The 20,868-nt window shown below is 32.1% G+C and overlaps 1 protein-coding gene across 3 annotated transcripts in view; it reads left to right on the forward strand.

Moving 5' to 3' along the window:
* The window catches only part of LOC139502615 (importin subunit beta-1-like), a 31,039-nt gene extending 11,858 nt beyond the window's left edge, over positions 1-19,181 (forward strand). The window contains exons 8-24 of one of the 3 annotated variants that reach the window (XM_071292147.1): positions 818-907; positions 1,379-1,489; positions 1,866-1,979; positions 4,629-4,800; positions 5,971-6,215; positions 6,905-7,035; positions 7,511-7,586; positions 8,711-8,782; positions 9,177-9,245; positions 9,505-9,655; positions 12,720-12,802; positions 13,245-13,352; positions 13,659-13,802; positions 14,659-14,764; positions 15,153-15,267; positions 15,818-15,976; positions 16,830-19,181. In XM_071292147.1, coding sequence (XP_071148248.1) covers positions 818-907; positions 1,379-1,489; positions 1,866-1,979; positions 4,629-4,800; positions 5,971-6,215; positions 6,905-7,035; positions 7,511-7,586; positions 8,711-8,782; positions 9,177-9,245; positions 9,505-9,655; positions 12,720-12,802; positions 13,245-13,352; positions 13,659-13,802; positions 14,659-14,764; positions 15,153-15,267; positions 15,818-15,976; position 16,830 — 1,947 coding nt within the window. In that variant the 3' untranslated portion in view covers positions 16,831-19,181. Of the gene's footprint in view, positions 1-817; positions 908-1,378; positions 1,490-1,865; positions 1,980-4,628; positions 4,801-5,970; positions 6,216-6,904; positions 7,036-7,510; positions 7,587-8,710; positions 8,783-9,176; positions 9,246-9,504; positions 9,656-12,719; positions 12,803-13,244; positions 13,353-13,658; positions 13,803-14,658; positions 14,765-15,152; positions 15,268-15,817; positions 15,981-16,829 lie in introns of those variants that run through there. The other 2 variants (XM_071292149.1, XM_071292148.1) reach the window with 2 other exon arrangements.
* Positions 19,182-20,868: the final 1,687 nt, after the last annotated feature.

Genomic DNA, 20,868 nt, shown 5'->3' on the forward strand with positions numbered 1-20,868 from the left:
TTTGATGAATACCCGGATGAAAGTGTAAACATGGCGCTACCGTTTGTTGAAAATCGTGTCAAAATCAGAGGAAATTTACGGAATTTACGAGAATTTGAAATGAGGGAACATTTTTTTTGAAAGAATATGGAAGAATTGAAGCCAAACTAGTATACTTTTTTCACATGAAATGTCGTTTTATGTACAAAACACTTGGAATGGACATCGTTCAGTGTGAGGAATTTGTACAGCCTCATAAAATTTTTCAAAATTTTGCCGTTTTGGGTTAAAAAATTACGATTTGGGGTCAAAGTGCGGAATTTTGAGAATTTCACCTAAAAAATGTTGAAAATTTGACCATTTTATGAAGAAAAAATTATCAAAACATGAACAAAAAACATGAACAAAATTGTGAACATGGTGTTAGCGAATGAAATAAATACACAAATAACTACAAACAAGTTTTTATTGACATTTATTATGAAGATCTCCCACTTGAGTAATAGTAGCCAGGGAAGCCATCGTCTCAGAGTAGCTTCTGTCTGGGCAGCAATCGGTGAAAGGGTTAACCTGTCTATTTCACTGACTTACCTTGTTGGCGTTTGCAATTTGTTTCATAAGATTATCACAAACTTAACTGTAATTAAATTTACTGTATTGTTCTCCCCAACCTCAACTATATATATATATGTGTAAATATAGTTTGAAATGAGGACCTTAATTTGTTACAGCATATATTTGCAACAATTTTTACTCTGTAAGTATCAAGCAGATCACTTGTTATCAAGAACGTAATAATATAACATAAGATTGAGACAACGTATGGTTCTGTTTTCAGGTACGTGTAGCTGCTCTACAGTGTCTGGTGAAGATAATGTCATTATATTATACCTATATGGAACATTATATGGGACCAGCTTTATTTGCAGTAAGTGATATGTTAATGATGAAAAATTAAGAACTGACATTTGATGTAACCCATTTTGAATTCATTAAGTACTATATATTTAAACATAGTGTTGGATCGTCTGCTGAAACTCTTATGTCTTTTATAATGATAGTTTTATTTTTAAATGTTGATCATTCAAGACAAATTAACTATTAGTTAAAAGAGTGGAAAACAAAAATTGTTGTTTTTATTTTTCTCCTTTGTATTTAGTTTTACCTGTCTGTCATTCTGAACTGAAGCAGTTGTTCTGACTTTTTCCATAAATTGTGCACAATACAAGTATTGATCTGATTTTTGATACATTATTATAAAGTGATGAAGATGTTTGCATCATTTTGGTTGGCTGACTTTTGGTGGAAGCAGGCACATAATGTTCATGATTTATTCTTTACTTTTAATTGCAAAATGCAGAACTTTAACAGTATTAAATCATATATTTGTTTTTTACAGATAACAATGGAAGCCATGAAATCAGACGTAGACGAGATAGCATTGCAAGGAATTGAATTCTGGTCAACTGTGTGTGATGAAGAAGTTGATCTAGCAATAGAATTGTCTGAAGTAAGTAGGGGGAATTGTATGATGCACACAAGTTTTCTTTTTTGTGATATTCCTTAAACTTATGTCTATTGGGTGCCAATTTTATGAAGATAGTACATGTACTCAGTAAATACAATATGTCATTGATTGTTATTAATGTTAAAGACCAATTTATGTTTTAAAAGCAACTCATTCTAACATCCAACCTTGATTTAAGGTCAGAATATAGTTTTTACCTTCATACATATAATTGTTTCCATACACTGAGCTGCATACACTTTAAAGATTTGTCAATCTCAATGCCAAAATTTCCTTTTTGTGACTGTTGATGTTATGATTATAATACATGTATGTACATTTTAAGTATACATTGTACAAAAGTATCCTGATTTTTTAGGCGGCAGAACAAGGTAGACCACCAGAACGAACAAGTAGATTCTATGCCAAAGGAGCTCTCCAGTACCTGTGTCCAATTCTACTCGTCTGTTTGACGAAACAGGTAACCGGGCATGTGTGTATTATTTCCAGTTATAACTAACCTTTACACTATTTATAAGACTACAGCTTATATGGCCTTTCTATCTATAATATAGGCATGGGGAGGAATTTACATTGCATAGCTATGTTTGATATGATGCATTACATGGACATGCTTGTGAATTTTGTTTTTAATGTATTTCAATTTCATAGAATACTCCATTCAGTTTATGAAATTTGGCAGTTGATGCAAACTGTAATGTGTGGTCAAAATTAGGAGATTGACTCTGCAGCAAATTTTTAAGTATCAGGAAAATGATTTGACTAAAGTTTGGGCTAGTGGGAAGAGATAGAAGATTCATAGATGCTGTAGAATAACTGAGAAGGCCAAGCAAATTTAGGGGAGTGGGGCATTAATATAAACTCTAACCATTTGAAAATAGATTTTGTTGTAGATCGTTTTTATTTTTCAAAAACATCAGCTTAAATGTTCTAACATAAGAAAAAATCAACTTTCAAGATTTTCCCACCTTATTTTAAAAAGTATCTTACTATTATCATAAAGCCATGGTTAATTTTGGCATATTTCAACAAAGAAATATCCTTTTTCTGTAGTTGGCTGTTTCAACAATTATTCAAGTTTGTAATTCAACATTATTTTGGGGACAGTTTATTTAGAATATGTGAACATTTGCTTGGCCTTTTCAGTTGTTTTTATTTTTAATTTATAACTGTATTATGAATATCTTTAACTTGGTGGTAGCATTGCACATATTTCCAAGGGCCATACAATTATATATTGAGTTAAAAGAATAAAAACAGATGTGTCTAGAAAAGTTAATGAAATTAACATTAATAAAAAAAAATTAAGAGGCATACAAATGTTAGAGACCAAGAAAAAATGTCCAACCTCTTAGATAATTTTGCTAGAAGTAATGTTTTTATGCCCCACATACAGTTATTATGATTTTGGTCTGTTCGCTTGTCCGTCCAGTCCTGCTTCAGGTTTTAGAAAATGAAAGTGCAAGGTGGGGCATCCGTATACTATGGACACATTTTTATTTTGGTCTGAACAGCAGGTAACAAAGAAACAAAAAGAATATTACATCTATATATGTATATAATCTTAAAATGAAATGCTATTTTTTGGAGATGAGCTTTTCTGCAGTGTATTTCTATTTATACGATTGTATCAGCATTTTGGCTTTAACACTAACTGATTTAATCAAGATTTACCAGTTATTATAGCAACAGCATTATGAATTATAGCTTAACTGGTTTGTAAAACAATTGTGATGCTTGAATTAAACAACAGCATCTTGCAATTTGTTCTTGTGTTATCTGAGATGTTTAAAGGTGTTGTCCAATGGGCGAGAGAAATGCACACAATTTCTGTTAATATAACTCTGCAATTAAAGTTTGGGGGTACAGAGAAATCACCTTGTTCATAACACATCTTTCTAGGTTTAAAATGTATGAACTGCATGACATTTTTGATATACATTAATTTTAAACTGCAATGATTTTGATTAATACCTTCAAATTGCTATTCCATTAAAAATTATCATATTACATGTTTGTACAATAATTTTTAAGAGGTTGACAACCAATAAAGAATAAAATCAGAATAAGTTCTAACTGAAATTGCAGTAAACCAACATTTTATTTTACTTGTTTAGGTGTAAAATATGATCATAAATGGTCCTACTCATAATAAGTTGCTATTCAGTCTCATTGAAAAGAGGGGGGGGGGGACCACTAGTATGCATTGTAAATATCAGCATGGACTTGTAGCAAGTTCTTTTTAAATAAAGTTTGAAATTTAAAATCTAAAATTTCCATAGTCTGCTGAAAAGTTGACTTTCATTTCCTTTTCTTCGTGATATAAGTGGGCAAAGACTGTGCTTAACTTTGATTTAGCCGTGGAGATTAGATGCACCATTTGTTTTTATGTCCCATTTATGGGTATTATGTTTTCTGGTCTGTGTGTCTGTCTGTTCGTTCATTAGTCTGTCCATCCGTTTATCCAGCTTCCGGTTAATATTTTTGGTTGAGGTAGTTTTTGATGAAGTTGAAGTCAAATCAACTTACTTAGTACACATGTTCCTTATGATATGATCTTTTCTAATTTTAGTGCCAAATTAGAGATTTTACCCCATTTTCACGGTCCACTAAACATAGAAAATGATGGTGCGGATGGGGCATTTGAGTACTTAGGACACGTTCTTGTTCTTTCATCATAAGAATTGAACCTTATATCAATAGTAATGTATTTATGCCTAAGATGTCAAAATAAATCTATGGTTACGTTGACCTATCAGAAGTGAATAGATTGAAAATGATTAAATCTATGTGAACTGGAACTTAAGGTGGTAGACCTTGGTTCAGGGAGATAACTTCTTAAATCAGTTATGCGTTTGAATAAGTCCAATTCATCAGTGCATTTTAAGCATTTACCTGAAACAGATTGGAAATAATCTATGTTACCTAGAAGCTTAGAATTTTATTTTCGAAAATGGTTGACGTACTGATGATTTTAAAAACGTACTGATGATTTTAAGAGTTATTTCCCTTAACCTAGGTCTATCTCCTTAAACTAATAAATGATGTGGATTTTAACATTAACTTCTTTTCCCATTAAAGTAGATGTTTTAACTATGATCCCGTGTATTTTGTTTTTCAGGAAGAACTAGATGATGATGATGAATGGAATCCTTGTAAAGCTGCCGGTGTTTGTCTCATGCTAATGGCCACATGTTGTGAAGATGATGTCGTACCACATGTTTTACCTTTCGTCCAAAAACACATCCGTGATCAAGATTGGAGATATCGAGATGCAGCTGTTATGGCTTTTGGTAAGTTTTATAGAAATGTGAAATCAAGATACATGTTTCTAGAGCCTGCATTGTCAAATGACCGATTGAGGTTGGAAACTCTTCAAATACACTACACTACTGGTAATATTTCCATTCTAATGCATTACTAACATACTGTTCAAAATAAAACATCTGTCTTTAATTGCCCCATGCTGTTGCTAGTGTCTGATCTTCAACTAAGAATTTAAAGAGGGGCCTCATCCAATCAAAAGTGGTATTACATATAATATTGGCTTGAAATATGTGATGATACTGTACATTCAGAAATTTTGGCAATTTTTTTATTTTTGTGAAATAAATACCAGAAAACAGAAAAGACATCAACGCAGAGATGCAACTAATCGTCGGACCTAAGGGGCAGAATTTATGCAGGTCCGGCAAAACTCGTAGCTGTGCAGGACCTGATGGCCGGCAATATTTAAGTCCGCTTGGGTCCGCCAAAACTGAAATCCCCGTCGGTCCCGGCAGAGTATTTTTTTTTATAAAATTGCGATCATCTTTAATAAAAGTAAATGTCCTGTTCCCCCGCATTTTCTAACTCCGGGAACCAGTATTTCCGCCCAGTAATAGTCTTTCGTACCTTGTCCACCTCGCCCCGAACAATTCTCCGTATTTCCGTCATGTTTTTTGTTTTAGAAATTGGCTCTCTAGGAAGGAGGTCTATTAAGCATAGTTGATAAGTTCAGGAAATATGTCATGGCCGATAAAATTTGTAAGTGGGTCGAAACCCGGTAAAAGACCAAACCAGTCACCTATTCAAGTTGATAAAGCTGTAAAGCGGTCTTTGTACGAAAAGGAGAAACGACCTGAAAGGTCATTCAACCCAAAATGGCAAGAGGGGAGATCATGGTTACTTTATAACAACAATGTGTTGACTTGCACAATTTGTATTTCGCACGGGAAACGTATCAGATGTACGTTTGTTCAATAGCATAATTTCATTTGATTTTTGAGTGAAAATATGGGTCTGGCAAAACTTGGTACCCTGTAGGCCCCATTGTCTGACAGGAAAAAAAAACTGTTTGCATCTCTGTCAACAACACGCTAAAAACTAGTCAGAACATCCATTAAACTTGATATATGATATCTTTTCTCTACACTAGTTTATTTATCAACTGACATGCATGATATAATTTCTTTTACCCATAGGTTCAGTTTTAGAAGGACCAGATCCACAGAAATTAAAACCGATTGTAGAACAGGCAATGCCAATGTTAATAGAATTGTTAAAAGACTCTAGTGTTGTAGTGCGTGATACAGCAGCATGGACTGTTGGACGTGTTTGTGAACTATTACCTGATTCTGTGATTGATGAAAAGACATTAAATCCATTATTAATTGCCTTAGTAGAAGGATTAACAGCAGAACCAAGAGTTGCCAGTAATGTATGCTGGGTAGGTAGTCAAACTTAAGTATTGGAAAAAATCTGGATCAAGTGTCAAAAGAAATGTATGTTTTGGGCCTAAAATAAAATATTGTTTGTTTCCCCAATCCCGACCGACCCTGCAAAAATGGTGCTACTCATTAAATTTTATTGTCAAAACCAAGTCGAAAATTATTTTATTCATTTATGATTTTCAGGCTTGCCACATCGTCCGATATTGTTCAAGCTTTTTGGAAAAAAAATAAAATTATTTCCCTACCTACCTACCTACCCACATCTTGCTTGGCAGGGTTGGGATTGGGGAAACAAACACTATATTAATTTAGGACTGGTAAACATTGAAACCTCTACTATGTTTCTATGTGTCAGAGATGTATCAAGCAGTCAGTCACAAAAGATCAAAACAAATTGTTACACAAGAAGCTATGGTGTTTATGTCTTGAGCTTAAAGATTCACAAAACCATATTTTAAAATGTTACAAGCTGGTCACAAACCATAAATGGGCTGACATTTTTTTATACTTTAAAAAAAAGAAGATGTGGTATTATTGACGAAGAGACAACTATGCTCAAATGACATTGGTTTAAAAAAAAAAAACTTACTAGTTTCACTCCTGATGTCGTGGTCAAAATTCCTCATTGGCTTTGCTCTAAATAGTCATTTTGTGTAATTGCTTATTATACACTATCCATTTGTAGGCTTTCTCTAGTTTAGCTGAAGCAGCTTATGACAACGCAGAAACTACAGACGAGAATGCTGAACCAAACACCTATTGTTTATCTAGTTATTTTGAATCTGTTGTTGATAAGTTATTACAGACTACAGACAGGTAAGTTTTTAGGCCTATTGGACAGAGATAATTTTTTCATAAAAGACAATAGACCTATCATGTAGATAGATCACCCAGATTTTATACGGTTCGGTTGCTGTCTCTTTGACAAACATAACTAAAGCAATTTGTCTATTGACACTTTTTGATGTCCCCAGTTTTTGGGTCCCTTTATAACATTATATGCAAGCAGAGGCATCATCATCTATGTCCCATGGACTCATTCCCCATTTATTTGTACTGCAGATGGTGCCAAACATCAAATCCTGCACAAGGAGCTCTCACGTTATAATTGCTATAGTACAAGCAGGATTAACATTACATTCAATTTGTGGTCTTTATTAATCATGTAATATTTATAACTGTACAACAATTAAAGAGACGTAGAGGTGTGGAAAACTGAAATATTTTTTAATTTGTAAAATTCAACAATACTGTAAGTGTTTTTAAAAAATCCTGATTGTTATATTTGTAGAGCTGATGGTAACCAGCATAATTTAAGAAATGCAGCCTATGAAGCTCTGATGGAAATGGTTAAAAATAGTCCTAAGGTTAGTGACACAGGAGATTTGTTATTATTATCAGACTTTGGATAATTAATTTTTTTTGGAAAATAGTCCTACAGTGAAACTATATTTTGGGAGATAAATAGTTCTAGTCATAAAACATGGGGGTAAGTACTAGTAAAAAATAGTCCTAAGGGCTATTCCAGCAAAAAATGTATGGGGGGGTTGGAAGGCAGTTTTTGTCAGCACCCGCCACCCAGACAATTGTAATTGAGAATTATAGTGTGAAAAGTTGCTCTGATACCCATCACCCATGTATTATTAATACAATGTGCCTTTAACCCCCCCATACATTTTTTTCTGGAATAGCCCTAAGTTAAATTTTGTATAATATCCAGGGTCCTGGGAAATTTTTCTTAGAAAATATGTTCAAAAACACCATTAATTGCGAATTCTGTTCATACCTTAAAGGTTATATAACTCTAGAAATTATCTTAATAGACAAGGATGGCCAGTTTTCCGGTCTACTCCCTCAACCAATTAAAAATGACCACTTTGTGTGAACTAGTCCAAGGAACTGAAAATGATTTTTTTTTCATTTTAGACAATTCTGATTTGTTGTTCAGAACAGAATTTCACCAATTGTGTAGACCATTTTCAAACCTACATGTATATTCTTAGTAACACAGTTTATTAGTCCCTTACCCAGGAAGTCAAAGGCGACTAGGTTTGCACTCTGTCAGTCCACAAATCAGTTTTCCAGACATTTTTTCTTCATCTTTGAAGATATTTATTTGATATTTGGTGTATTGTTTTATCATGACAAGTTACAGGTCAAGTAGTAAATTGTTTGAAGAATTTAGTGGTAGGTTTGCTCAATTACAATAAATTTTTAATCCTTAGGGGACTATGTTTTGCCATGCAATACTCACAGAATGCTTGTTTTGATTATGTTTAACATAAATGATTTAAAAGAAGCAGCACATCTCTCATTTAAAGTGTTATATATCTTAATTGCAGTCAGTCATTCCTAAGTTTGAACATTAAATCAATTTTGAAGCTTGTAAGTTATTTCTTTCATAATATTACTAATTGTATTTTTTTTCTCTGGTTTATGAAGCCTTGATGTTTATGATTAGTTGATGAGATGTTTATTTGTGTATTTCCAGGATTGTTATGCAATAGTACAGAAAACAACATTAATTATATTAGAAAAGTTAGATAGAGTTCTACAAATGGAGGTAAGTAGATTCAAGTTATTTTTACCTTTAGGTTATCCAGCTCAGCATACAATAGTATTTGGGCAATGTTTTCTGGTCTGCATTTGTTTGTTAGCTCACCTCTTTTCTTTGGAGTTTATTTTTGCCAATCCCCCTCAGTAATTGTTTATTGACTAAAAGTTTATACGAGTGTTAAATTTCAACATATGCAATTACAGTCAGGCGAGACATATGTCATCAATTGTAACACTAGAAACCGCAAAAAAATTGAATTTAATTTCTTTGTCTTAGTCAAGTTTCAAGGAACTTTTATACCACCATTGACAGTTTCAAGCAATTGTCCATTTCCATAGAATATCTGGTAATACAATTAGTATATTATAGTTGACATTTATTTGATTATTTTTTTCAACAGAATATTATGATGGCATCAGATAAAGCTCAGTACAATGATTTACAGTCCCTCCTATGTGCAACTTTACAGGTATGTACTAGAACAATCTTGTCTTCATTTTAAGAATGAGTTACACCGGTTAAACCAAAGGTCAATGGCCAAAATTGATGACATCGAACTATCGGTTCATAAATTCATTAGTTTCAAATGAAGAATTGAAAAAAAATAGAATTGAATGTGTCTTTAGAGAGAAAAAAAGGTTGGAAATTTTGCAAGAAAAGAAAATATGATGTAACAGTATTGTATGTTTGTGAACACATGAATTATGAAGAGTGAATCTGACTTTCAGAGTGTGTTAAGAAAAGTAACTCCAGAAGATGCACCTAAGATATCCGACCAAGTTATGAGTGCTTTGTTACGAATGTTGAGTAGTTCTGCCCAAATAAAAACAGGCGGGGTACAGGAGGACGTTCTTCTTGCTATATCTACGTTAGTAGAAGGTATGTACAAAAAACAAAAAGGAATGATGAGTAAAAATGTAAGGATCTAGAATTACATTGAACAATTTTTTTAATACACAGAGTAGAAACACCTTGATGTCTTGTGAGAATGTATTCAAATTATACAGATGTTATTGCGAACCCTATGATAGTTTGCTATAGGTTCATCTGCAAGTTACCTGTCGATTTAAACTTTTGCAAGTTATATTGTCCCATCTAACAAATACAATAGCTACTGTTCTCTGTGAAGTTTATTCAACAGGACCTTTAAATTTCTTCCAAGGGAAATCTATCACTCATTGATTAATTTACCTGAACAAAAAATTGAACTGTCATTCATAATGATGAAAATACATGTACAAATAAGTAATTATAAAACTGCATGTGATGTTGTATTTATTCAATATCAATAACACATTTTCAATTTGTTTGATATTAACACTGAATTAAAAATTAAAAGTTGATTTCTGATCAAATTTTCAATATTTTACCTATTAAAATTTGCCTTTTTAGTGTGTTCACAAATAAAAATTTGAAAATGATAATGTTTAAATTAAGATCTTCATAAATGTATTCTTTATAACTGAACAACCCCCCAAAAAATGCACCTATTAAGAAATAAACTTTTTAATTGAATCAGTGTTTATATTAAACAGATTGAAAATATATTATTGATATTGAATAAATACTGTATCACATGCAGTTTAAGTGAGTTTATACATGTATTTCAATCAACAGAGATGATATTTTTTTGGTAAGGTAAATTAATCAATGAGTGATAGATTTCTTCTAGAATAAATTTAAAGGTCCCAAATGAATAAACTACACAGAGAACAATAGCTATTGTATTGATTCAATGGGACAGGAAAACTTACCAAAGTTTAAATACCTTGATCAACAGCAGACGACTGTGGTAAACTTCCATTTGGTTCGCAATAAGACTTAATTGATTATTGAAAGCAGAAAGGTGTAATTGTGTAATTCTAGTGATATAGGAAACTGTAATGATATTTCTTATCAAAATAAAATCAAAGGATCCTCTTTATACAAGACCAGTTTTAGTCTTATTTATAGTACTGGCAATGACCAAATCATGCATTTTCAGTATTTGTAGGGCAATCAATTTAAGGACCTTGGCCAGTTTGATAAAACTCGTTTAAACCTTGTCTACTGGTAAAATCAAGTATATATTTGAAACACGTCAGAACCAAGTGACATTTTTCTACGGACGAAATCTATCTGGAATTACAATAATGACATGCATAACATGAGTTAGCACCATAATTATACCCCACGCAACGAAGTTGCGGAGGGTATAATGTTTTTGACCCGTCCGTCAGTCAGTCCTGTTTCTTGTCATCGCAACTCCTCTCAAACCACACAACAGAATTTCATGAAACCTTTTCAGATAATAAGGACATACTATGTATATTGACAGGAAATTATTATTCAATATTTTTACTTATACAATTTTTTTTTCTTATACTTATTTAATTTCTCCAATGACAATGTGGGGACGTGGGGTATGTGAGCGTGCTCACTAAGGTTCTTTAATCTTTCATAAAGACAATATTACGATATATTTCTATGTGTCAAAACAAAATTTTGCAAATACTTCCCAGTCAAAATATAGTTTGACCAGACTGCAACAGTACAAGCAGTGTTCTCCCCAGGATTTTTGGATAGCACCAGGGTAACGCGTGACGAAATGAATATTACAGTATTTTGTGTCGCTTTGCGTCGCTTATTTTTTTTCTTGTTACTTTTTGTCATTACCTGTTTGCCTTTGTTTTGTTTACTGTGGAACTGTGTTGTAGGACTTTGGGTCAGAAAATTATTGGTAGAAAAAGTAAATTAATAAACAGTTTGTATACTTTAATATCTTTGAAGAATAAATAAAACTTAAAGAAAGCACAATTAGTCTTTAAGCTAAAGTCACTTCTTATATTTTGATCAAGCCATTTTGTCCCGATACTTGTAGTTACACTACACATTCCCCATAACAATGAACTTTGAACAAGATTTTTGATACAGAACCTTCAGTAAATTAAAAGCTATTTTCCATAGTTTTAGATCTGATTCTTTTAGACAACAACAAATTTGTTTTTATGATTAATACTTTGTTACAGACATGGAGAGTACTTTAAAAGAGTTTTCTATTCACATGGTTCATCCCTAGCTTTAGTCCTGCATGGGAATGTATTAGAGTTGTGGCAGTAGGCTTTTTAGACCTGTTACAGTCAAATATTTTTAACATCATATAATTTACCCATTTATTATAATATGTCTGTGCATCAATAATGCCCATTAATGGTATGATTCTCAAAAATAATTTGCAAAACATTTTTGTTGGTATGTTCTAAGAATGTTTTCATCCTTAATGTAACATTCTAATATAATTTTGCATTCAATTTGTACTTTATTTTTATTTGCAATGAGAAATTATATGTGAGGAGCATTTATTTGTAATTAGCAAAATCAGGGGAAGTAACTCCACAATTAATTCCTAAAAGGCAAATTATTTTGACTTGAGACTGGCGTAATAGGGTTCATTAACAAATGTCTGCTTGTCCCTCACAAGTCTGTTATTTAAATTATGATCTCTTAATTAATTTAAACACAAAAGAATCATGTACATCGATTAAATCCAATCATCAAGGTTAACCTCAACAGGTAAATCGATCACGTGGTGTAAACAATCATCTTGTCAATACTGGATTAAACTGGTTAGAACTGGTCAATTTTGATGTAAAGTTGAAGTCATCTGAAATTTTACCGATTTTAATACGATTTTTTTTACCGAAAACTTTAGCACCACGGAAAAAAATTATACATCGCGGCAAGAACGATACCACCGCGGCAGAAAATTATACATCGCGGGCCCGTGGTCCTTTAAGGGCCTGGGGAGAACACTGGTACAAGATTATCGGACTAGTGGCTAACAGTGCCGACTGTGTAACATTGAAAACATCACTTTACAAGGAGCTTCTCTATTAGATTTTGTTTACTAAATCTAGCCTAAGAGAAACATTAAGAATTGATGTATATATACTTTATTTTACAGTTCTTGGTGAAAACTTCTTAAATTACATGGAAGCATTTAAACCATACTTGGGTGTCAGTTTAAAAAACTTTGAAGAATATACAGTAAGTATTATTAAAGGCTGGAAGATATCAACATATTGTTTCTATAAACTTGTCCTATTTAAGAATTTGAGATTGAACACATGCATGTGTCATAATTTTATTTTATTACTGTCAATTCAGAAACATTTATGCTGTTTTTACTGTTGGGAAAATTGTGTCAAGTTTTGCAAAAATGAAACCCACTTTTTAGAATTTGATGGTAATGTATGTAGAATTTCCTGAAACAATGAATCTCGCTTGATTAACGATTGCAAAATTGAATGCACTAAACATAAATAGGTATTTTCCAGTAAAAGATGACCTGAAATTTAAATTAATATTTTAACAAAAAGATTATTTCAATACAGAATGTATATATTTTCTTGGTGTGAGATCTATAAGTATATTGCTGAGATATGTCAAGCTTCAGGTCAGAAAGTACAACCCACATTGTCTATTTCAGGTGTGTTTAGCTGCTGTTGGTTTAGTAGGAGATTTATGTAGAGCTTTAGGTCAGAAAGTACTACCTTACTGTGATGAGATTATGATGATGTTGTTAGAAAATTTAGGTGTAAGTAGAATCTTTACTATAGCGCTATTTGAACGTCTACAGCTTAAAAACTATTAATTGCTATTGGCGTTTTCACATTTTATATAGCATACTGTTAAGAGGGAAATTTGAAAGACCATCTTTTGCTTAGAAATTAAAGCATCATGTTAACACAGTTTATATGGGGGAAAATTCAGATACTGAGGTAGACATTTGAAAGTCAAATTCAGTGATTTCAGAATTAACACCCCAAAAAAAGATGATTGGGCAACTATTGGTACAGTATGTGATATTTACTTAACTTTGATGCTATCATTGTCTTTGCAGAATTCCACAGTCCATCGATCAGTAAAACCACAGATTTTATCAGTATTTGGTGATATAGCATTAGCCATTGGTCCATATTTCAAAAACTATTTAGAATATGTTTTAAATACACTACAGCAAGCTTCTCAAGCTCAGGTGGATAAGGTAAGATGTGGTTTTAGTTGTATTCCAGGGTAAAAAATTTGGTGCTTGGATCACAGCTTCAGATACAATTTTTAGAGATAAAATTATAGATATATTTGTAGGGCAAAAAATAATATCACACTCAAACCATTAATACGCTGGTATAAAAGTAAGCATCTTTATTGAGGGTAACCGCACATTTCTTTCTATCACTGATAAATGCATCAGCATTCATAACAGAAGGTCACTGTCAGCGATGAGCATGATTACTAAAAAATAATTGATTACTTAAAGGATTTTTGTGTATTTGATTAATAATTGATTACTCTGATTTTGTATGTAATCAATTCGCCGTTTCAGAATCTAATGCATCCTGGGTAATATTTTCAAAAGCGTACACCAAAGCGTTTTGATTGGTTTAAAAAGTCCTAAACAATCGAAATTCAACCAATGATGTAACGTTATTTTCACTTTGGGGTACGAACAATGAAATTACCCATGATGCTTTAGATTCTGAAACGGCCAATTGCAACAGACTCTCTGTAACATCTATCTTGAGGGTAACCATACACAATAGTCTTCAAAAAACAGCAGTATATTACCGTATAAGATATCTTTGCCAGATATGATTTGTATTTGTTAAGAATTGCCCTGCAGATGTGATCTGACATGCACAGTTGAAGGTCTTGCTGTGACTGACTTTAAGGAAAGCAATTAAGCCACTCCCTTTATCTTGGGTTTTAATTTGCGACAATTCTTTTTGTCACAAAGTGATGCACTTTATACTGTCTTTTTCATTTCCTTATCATAGTTTAAAGAAAATTTCTAATGCTGAAGAGTTCCTTCCAACCTTTAATGTGACACTGTTGTATTTCAGACTGATTATGATATGATAGATTATTTAAATGAATTACGTGGAGGATGTTTAGAGGCGTACACAGGAATAGTCCAGGGATTAAAAGGTGAAGGAGATCAACCAAATGGTGGGTACAAACACACTCGGATAGAACTGAATAAAGGGATATGTGTCATTGAAACAGCAACATAACTTAAAAAACATAAAAAAACAAAAACATCTAGATGTCTGCATATAATCTTCACCGAATGACATGTCTTATTTTTCAACTATTTTTTTTTTTTTTTTTTATATATAAAGTTTTTTGGTAGTATGCTTGTCTGGGGTGGGGTTGTGGATTTAAGCCAGTGTCTTGTATAAGTATTTTCTGCTTCTTGGCTAAGCATAGGAAATTTAGAGAAAAAAAAAAAGCAAAATTCCTGGCTCAGTTGACATAAAGAATTAGACATATAATGTGGTTTATGAAAAATATAGCATTAGATGTCCAATATAGTGATTCATTTATTCTGTTTCAGCTGATGTAAATTTAATACAGCCCCATGTAGGACATATAATGTCGTTTATGGAACATATAGCATTAGATGAAGACCATAGCGATGAAAACGTAGCAGCTGCATGTGGTTTGATAGGGTAAATATAACGTAATCTAATTTCTAATGCATAGAATATTGCATATAGTAGTCTGCAAGAAAAGCTTTCTCCAACTTCTAGTCCAATTGTGTGTCTAAACAAAGTTTTGCAAATACTTACTAGTCAAATAAAATATTATAAGTCTGGGGCATGAACTAGTGCCTAACATTGCAGACTGATATAGTATACATATCTGAAAGGTTAAAACTCTTGGTGTTCTTAGCTAATTCAGTCTTCACACACACTTAATGGAAAAATACTATGACATCAACTCATGTATTATTAAAACTTTTAGAGAGAACATGTTCTCTTGTTTCTGTCTCCCTAGTGAAGAGAACAATTTCATAATGATTCAGCATTTTCACAGTAATGAATAAGACTTGTGTGCACTATTTGGATCTGTTAGATACCTATTTTCTGTTTTCTGATACTTTTAATTTCCATTGTGTGTTCAGTGCAACAATATGTGAATTCTCTTTGTAGTGACATTTGACTTTTGTGTGTAACCTTTAATTGACAAGGAACTAATTCATGACCTTACTTATTGCAGTGACCTCTGTACAGCTTTTGGTGCTAGTATGTTGCCATTGGTCGATAAAGAACCAATCACAGGACTTATTTCTAAAGGTAGAAGAGGAAAGGCCAGTAAATCTAGAACATTAGCTACATGGGCCACAAAAGAAATTCGCAAATTAAAAAACGCTTCCTGGTGAGTAAATTCATGTGGCACACATAATGAAAAACAAATTGTGAATGTGTTGAAAAAGTTCCTTAGATTTTCTTCTTTAATTTCATGAAAAACCCAATTGCAATGTCATCTAAAAAAAAATATTCAACTTGTGACCAAACAACAAACTCGTGTTCTACTCGCATTTTTGAATTTGTGTTTGTTCAGTCACTCATTGAAGAGGCGTGTAAAAAAGGGGGTATCTGCACGAAAGAACGCAAAATAACATTGCCATTTCACGATGAATGAACAATTAAAAATGTCTTGCACGTTGATCTTTTTACCCATTTCACGAAACACGGTGAATAACAAACTTTATTTTACAGCTGCAAGTGAAATAAAAATGGCAAAACACGTTGCACTAAAACTACCCTTTAACACCCTCTATAAATAATGAGCAACATCCTAATGCAAAAAGATGGTTGATTTATATTGATGTAAAATAAACAAGTGGGAAAAAGGAGATTTGTGATGAACATTAACACAAAAAAGCAACCCAATAACACTAAAAAAAAGTGTATTGATAAAACTTTGTTAGAAATAAATGAAAACATACAAAATTAAAAAAAAATATGTTCACTTCAGATTTACTTGTGTTAGTTTCATTTTGTGAGGGATAAAAGGGCTGGCCACTTAAACAACTGGTGTTCAACATCAAAATGAAAAGTAAATGTTTACCACTATATGAATAAAGATTTTTTTTCTGATATCAAACAATACATGTTTAATATATTTCAAGCTTATTGGTTTATCTCTCACACATATAGAAAGAAATAACTTGGATATGTTTTGTTGTTTTATTCCAATGTGTTGACATTTGTTTTCTCTATTTCAGATAAAGAGCCAGATCTGAGATTTTAGGAACAAAATTAGTGTGGGACTTGTGTATAACCATCGTCCTGCATGCACACAACTCGTGTTTTTTTCGAGTTATGTGAGAGAGGTGGGAGAGAGAGTGTACGATTCCGTCTCCATAGTGACACTATTGAAGTGCTAATTATTGACCTGAGATATAAATAATCATGATGTAATCACATTCTATTTATAGACATTGTTCAACAATGAGAGAGTGTGTTATCTTGCCGTGTTGCCATTGGAAATGAAATCAAAGAGAGGCAGGTCTTGGTCTTCTTTGCAGTGGCTTTTTGAATTGATGAAATAGTTTATATAGATAATAACAAACAGCATGTGTGCCTGTAGAAAAATGCCAAACAATTTTATAGTGTTGAAAATGAATTTAAGTATAGCTTACATGAGTAAAACACAGTATTTAAATAATTTTTTATGTAACAAACAAAAATTAAATGCAAGGTGAATCTGTTGGATGAAGGTATACACCATAAGCTATATATTGTTGCAGTTTCTGGAGGAAATAGGCTGGTGTACAACAACTGATCTTCTGATAGTGACTATGGTCTGCCAGATACAAAATGAACAATGCATCTTGATTTGAATCACTATTGTAACCGTAATGGCTATTGTAGAAATTGTCTTGTAACCTGAATCTCTTGGCTATCAAATTCTTCATGATTTAATAAGTTACTCTGATATTAGCAGTTTTCAGCTAAATTTCCAATTTTAAATGTTATATATGATGAATTATCTTCTGTGTTAACCTAGAAAATTCTGCTGTGAATTTGAACAAGAGTTGCCTCTCTTTTGATTTCCCTTCAACATGTGTCCTACTGACTCATATAATTAGAGCATTCCATCATTACAAGCTAGTGTGGAGGCGTGAAGAACACGAGACGTTCGAGAGATGAAATATTCTGCACAATACATTGTAGCGCGAGGCAGATGTTTCTCCAGGAGGATGTACGGGAGTTGGTCTATCGAGCAACAATCTAAATACACCATGGACAGTTTCCTTTATTTGTTTCCTGGTCATTTCTAAGTCTTTCTAATCGCCCATGGTTGTTGAAAGATCGTTGACTCGTAGACAATGAGAGATCTAGAAATCTTCATCAGCTTTGAAGCATGACGCAAATAAATATTTCAAAGGACAACATTTAATATGTGGATCTGAAATATTGTAATCATTTACAAAATGATCGTAGAAGTAGCTGCTATAAGTGTTCATGTCTTCAGAACTGAATCTTTGTGTAAGAAACGCCACATTCAGATGTTATTTTCATTTTTTCCAAATATTTCATAAAAATTGAAATTTTTGCTCATATTTCGGCCAGTTTTAGTTATGGAAAATTATTCTGCATCTTGTAAAAGTGTGTAATGTTTTTCTTGAGCAATCACTTTTTTGATGGGAAAACCATTCAAAATGAAGTCATTTATTTTGCCTAAAATATAAACTTGGAAAATAGTGTCATCTGAATCTGGTGTTTCGTTATTATTTGAGATATTTTTTGTTACAAAAATTTCAGTTGTTCTGACTGCTTTAATAATAGTTCATGTAGAATTATTCCTTCTGATTTCACATTTTCTAATGTATTACCAGGTTTGGTAGAAAGATGCTAATTCTTGATTTTCAGCTCATTTCAAAAAGTTAAGTTTAGTTGAATGGACTTTTCTGAAAAAAAATATTATGAAGGGAAGACTTTACTGTACTTCAGAAAAATCTGTGTGTTTTGGAAATGAAAGTGCCAATTGTTTTACAAAACAAAAATTTCGAAATATTGCTTACGCAAACTTGTACAACAATTGTGATAATACAAAGTGCTAGATATTTTTGTACTTTAAAGTGCTATAATCAAATTTAAGTGTGAGTGCTATACAGAAGTGCTAAAACTGTTACTAAAATATACATGATACGAGGTTTCATTTCTTAAAGGATTACAAGTCCTTGGTACAAAGTACTATATCTGAATTACAAGTCAATGATAAGAGACTTAAAAGTCGTCAGTAAAAAGTTCTGTTTCTAAAAAATGTATTTAGTTATGAATTTGGCCCAAATGATTATGTAGGACTTTCTTTCTACATAGACAATAATTTGTACTTTTGGGCCTATTTGTTGCATAACAAATAAGAAATTCACCAAATAGTGAGATATATACTATGTCTTTCATTTGTAAAAATTCCTAGATATTCTTTGTTTTTAAAGGCATGTTTTGTGTATTCTTTAAAAATGCATTGTTACTTTTCCTTTTGGAAGCCACATGTTATTTAAAAATGTGAATATGTGAACTTACTTAAATATTTGAGAAAGTATAAATAAATTAAATTTCTAAATGCATGAATTATGATAATATGGTGTCTTTCCTATTCATACAGTTGTCTGGTTCTAAAAAGCCAGAATGAAACAACATCTGAGAAATGTATCTTCATGGAAATATGTTTAACACCTTAGTTGATTGATAGTTGCTCAGCGTCCTATTTTGATCCACACACCCCCAAAAGAAATAATTCAAGTCTGAAAGCTTGTAAATGGAGTGCAAATAGTGACAATATCTATTGTAAGAGATGTTAGGAAGGCATTGCATATTTTATTTACTTGAGAAATTGAACCCTAAATTTCTTGTTTCTATGATTTATGATTTATGTTGCCTTTTATCACATATTTTGAAATAACATTGAAAATTCAGTGTCTGGTTTAAGGTTCTGAAAACATTATTATATTGTCTGGCAATTTTCTGCCAGAGGTAAATTTAGGGAGAGTGCAAATTCACCCTTATTAAGCTAGATAAAAGGTTACTTGAACTTTGTATTTTATTTCACAACACCAAAAAAAATATACATTTATATAACAGGCTAACTGGATAAACAAATTCAAAAGACCAGTTGTTGAAGTTTAATGTTCTTTTGCCTAAATAAACCTGGTTATGATACATCTTTTAAATTGGCAATCGTCTTGAAAGGAATATATGGTAGAGGAACATTAATCAATAATTAAATATTATCAAAATCTACAAAAGTCAACCTGAACAAAAATAGAACTAGAATTGGTGTATTTTTGACCCATTTCAAAAGGTAAACGGACAAAGTCACAGGACATAGTCACAAATTTGATAGGACAAAAAGTCACAAATAATTTGTTGACAATTGTTGAATATATAAGAGAAATATCCTGAAATAATAACATTTTAATACATATATGCATAATAAAGTTCAGGAAATGAGTCATTATATTTGAAAAATAAAGATTTATTTAATTTAAATCATGCAAAGGATATATTTCTTGGCACCATGAAGCCATTGAAGTGCCAAGCTACTAAGACCCCTTTTACACTGACAAAAAATCGTCCTTTGGTCCAGTGTTAATGGGTTAGATCGATCTTATTTGAATCGATCACCTTTTTTTTTGTGTAAACGCTTAGATCAACCGTGATCGATCTTTTTTCAGGTGTTTGTTGTATTTAGATAGGAAAATAAAGGTCAGACCGATTCTTTTTATGTTGTAGTGTAAACGCACTGGATTAAATAAGATCCATCTTGTTTGTGCAATGTAAACGCGAACTGGTCTTTTTAAGATCGATTTAAATTCGTTGCCAGTGTAAATGGGGTATTCGACATTTTGGTTATTTTTTTTAAGAATTATTTGATCATAATTGAAAAATTTTTGATAAATTTTGTTTAAAAAAGTTGGTTTATATAGAATAATTCAAAAAAAAATCAGAAAAAATGAATTTTGACTTTTTGTCCTGTGACTTTCTGTCCTACATTCTTCCAAAATACCAGAACTTTTGACTTAGATGTAAAGCAATTTTTCATATTATTTTTAAACTCTCCTTTTCTGTAATTGATTTCCTCTTGGCTTGTCATTTAGAGTTATTGGACATTAACTGTCAGGTTTTAGTCCATTTTTCACATATTGTACCATGACTTGAGTTTCCTAGTATTGATTTAGTAGAAACTTTACCTAATTGTTGGAATTGGTGAAAAAAATTTAAATTTCAATGGTATCCTCAAGGCCATTTTCTTCT

This window comes from Mytilus edulis, chromosome 14 (assembly GCF_963676685.1).
Source record: "Mytilus edulis chromosome 14, xbMytEdul2.2, whole genome shotgun sequence".
Classification (NCBI taxonomy): Eukaryota; Metazoa; Mollusca; class Bivalvia; order Mytilida; family Mytilidae; genus Mytilus; species Mytilus edulis.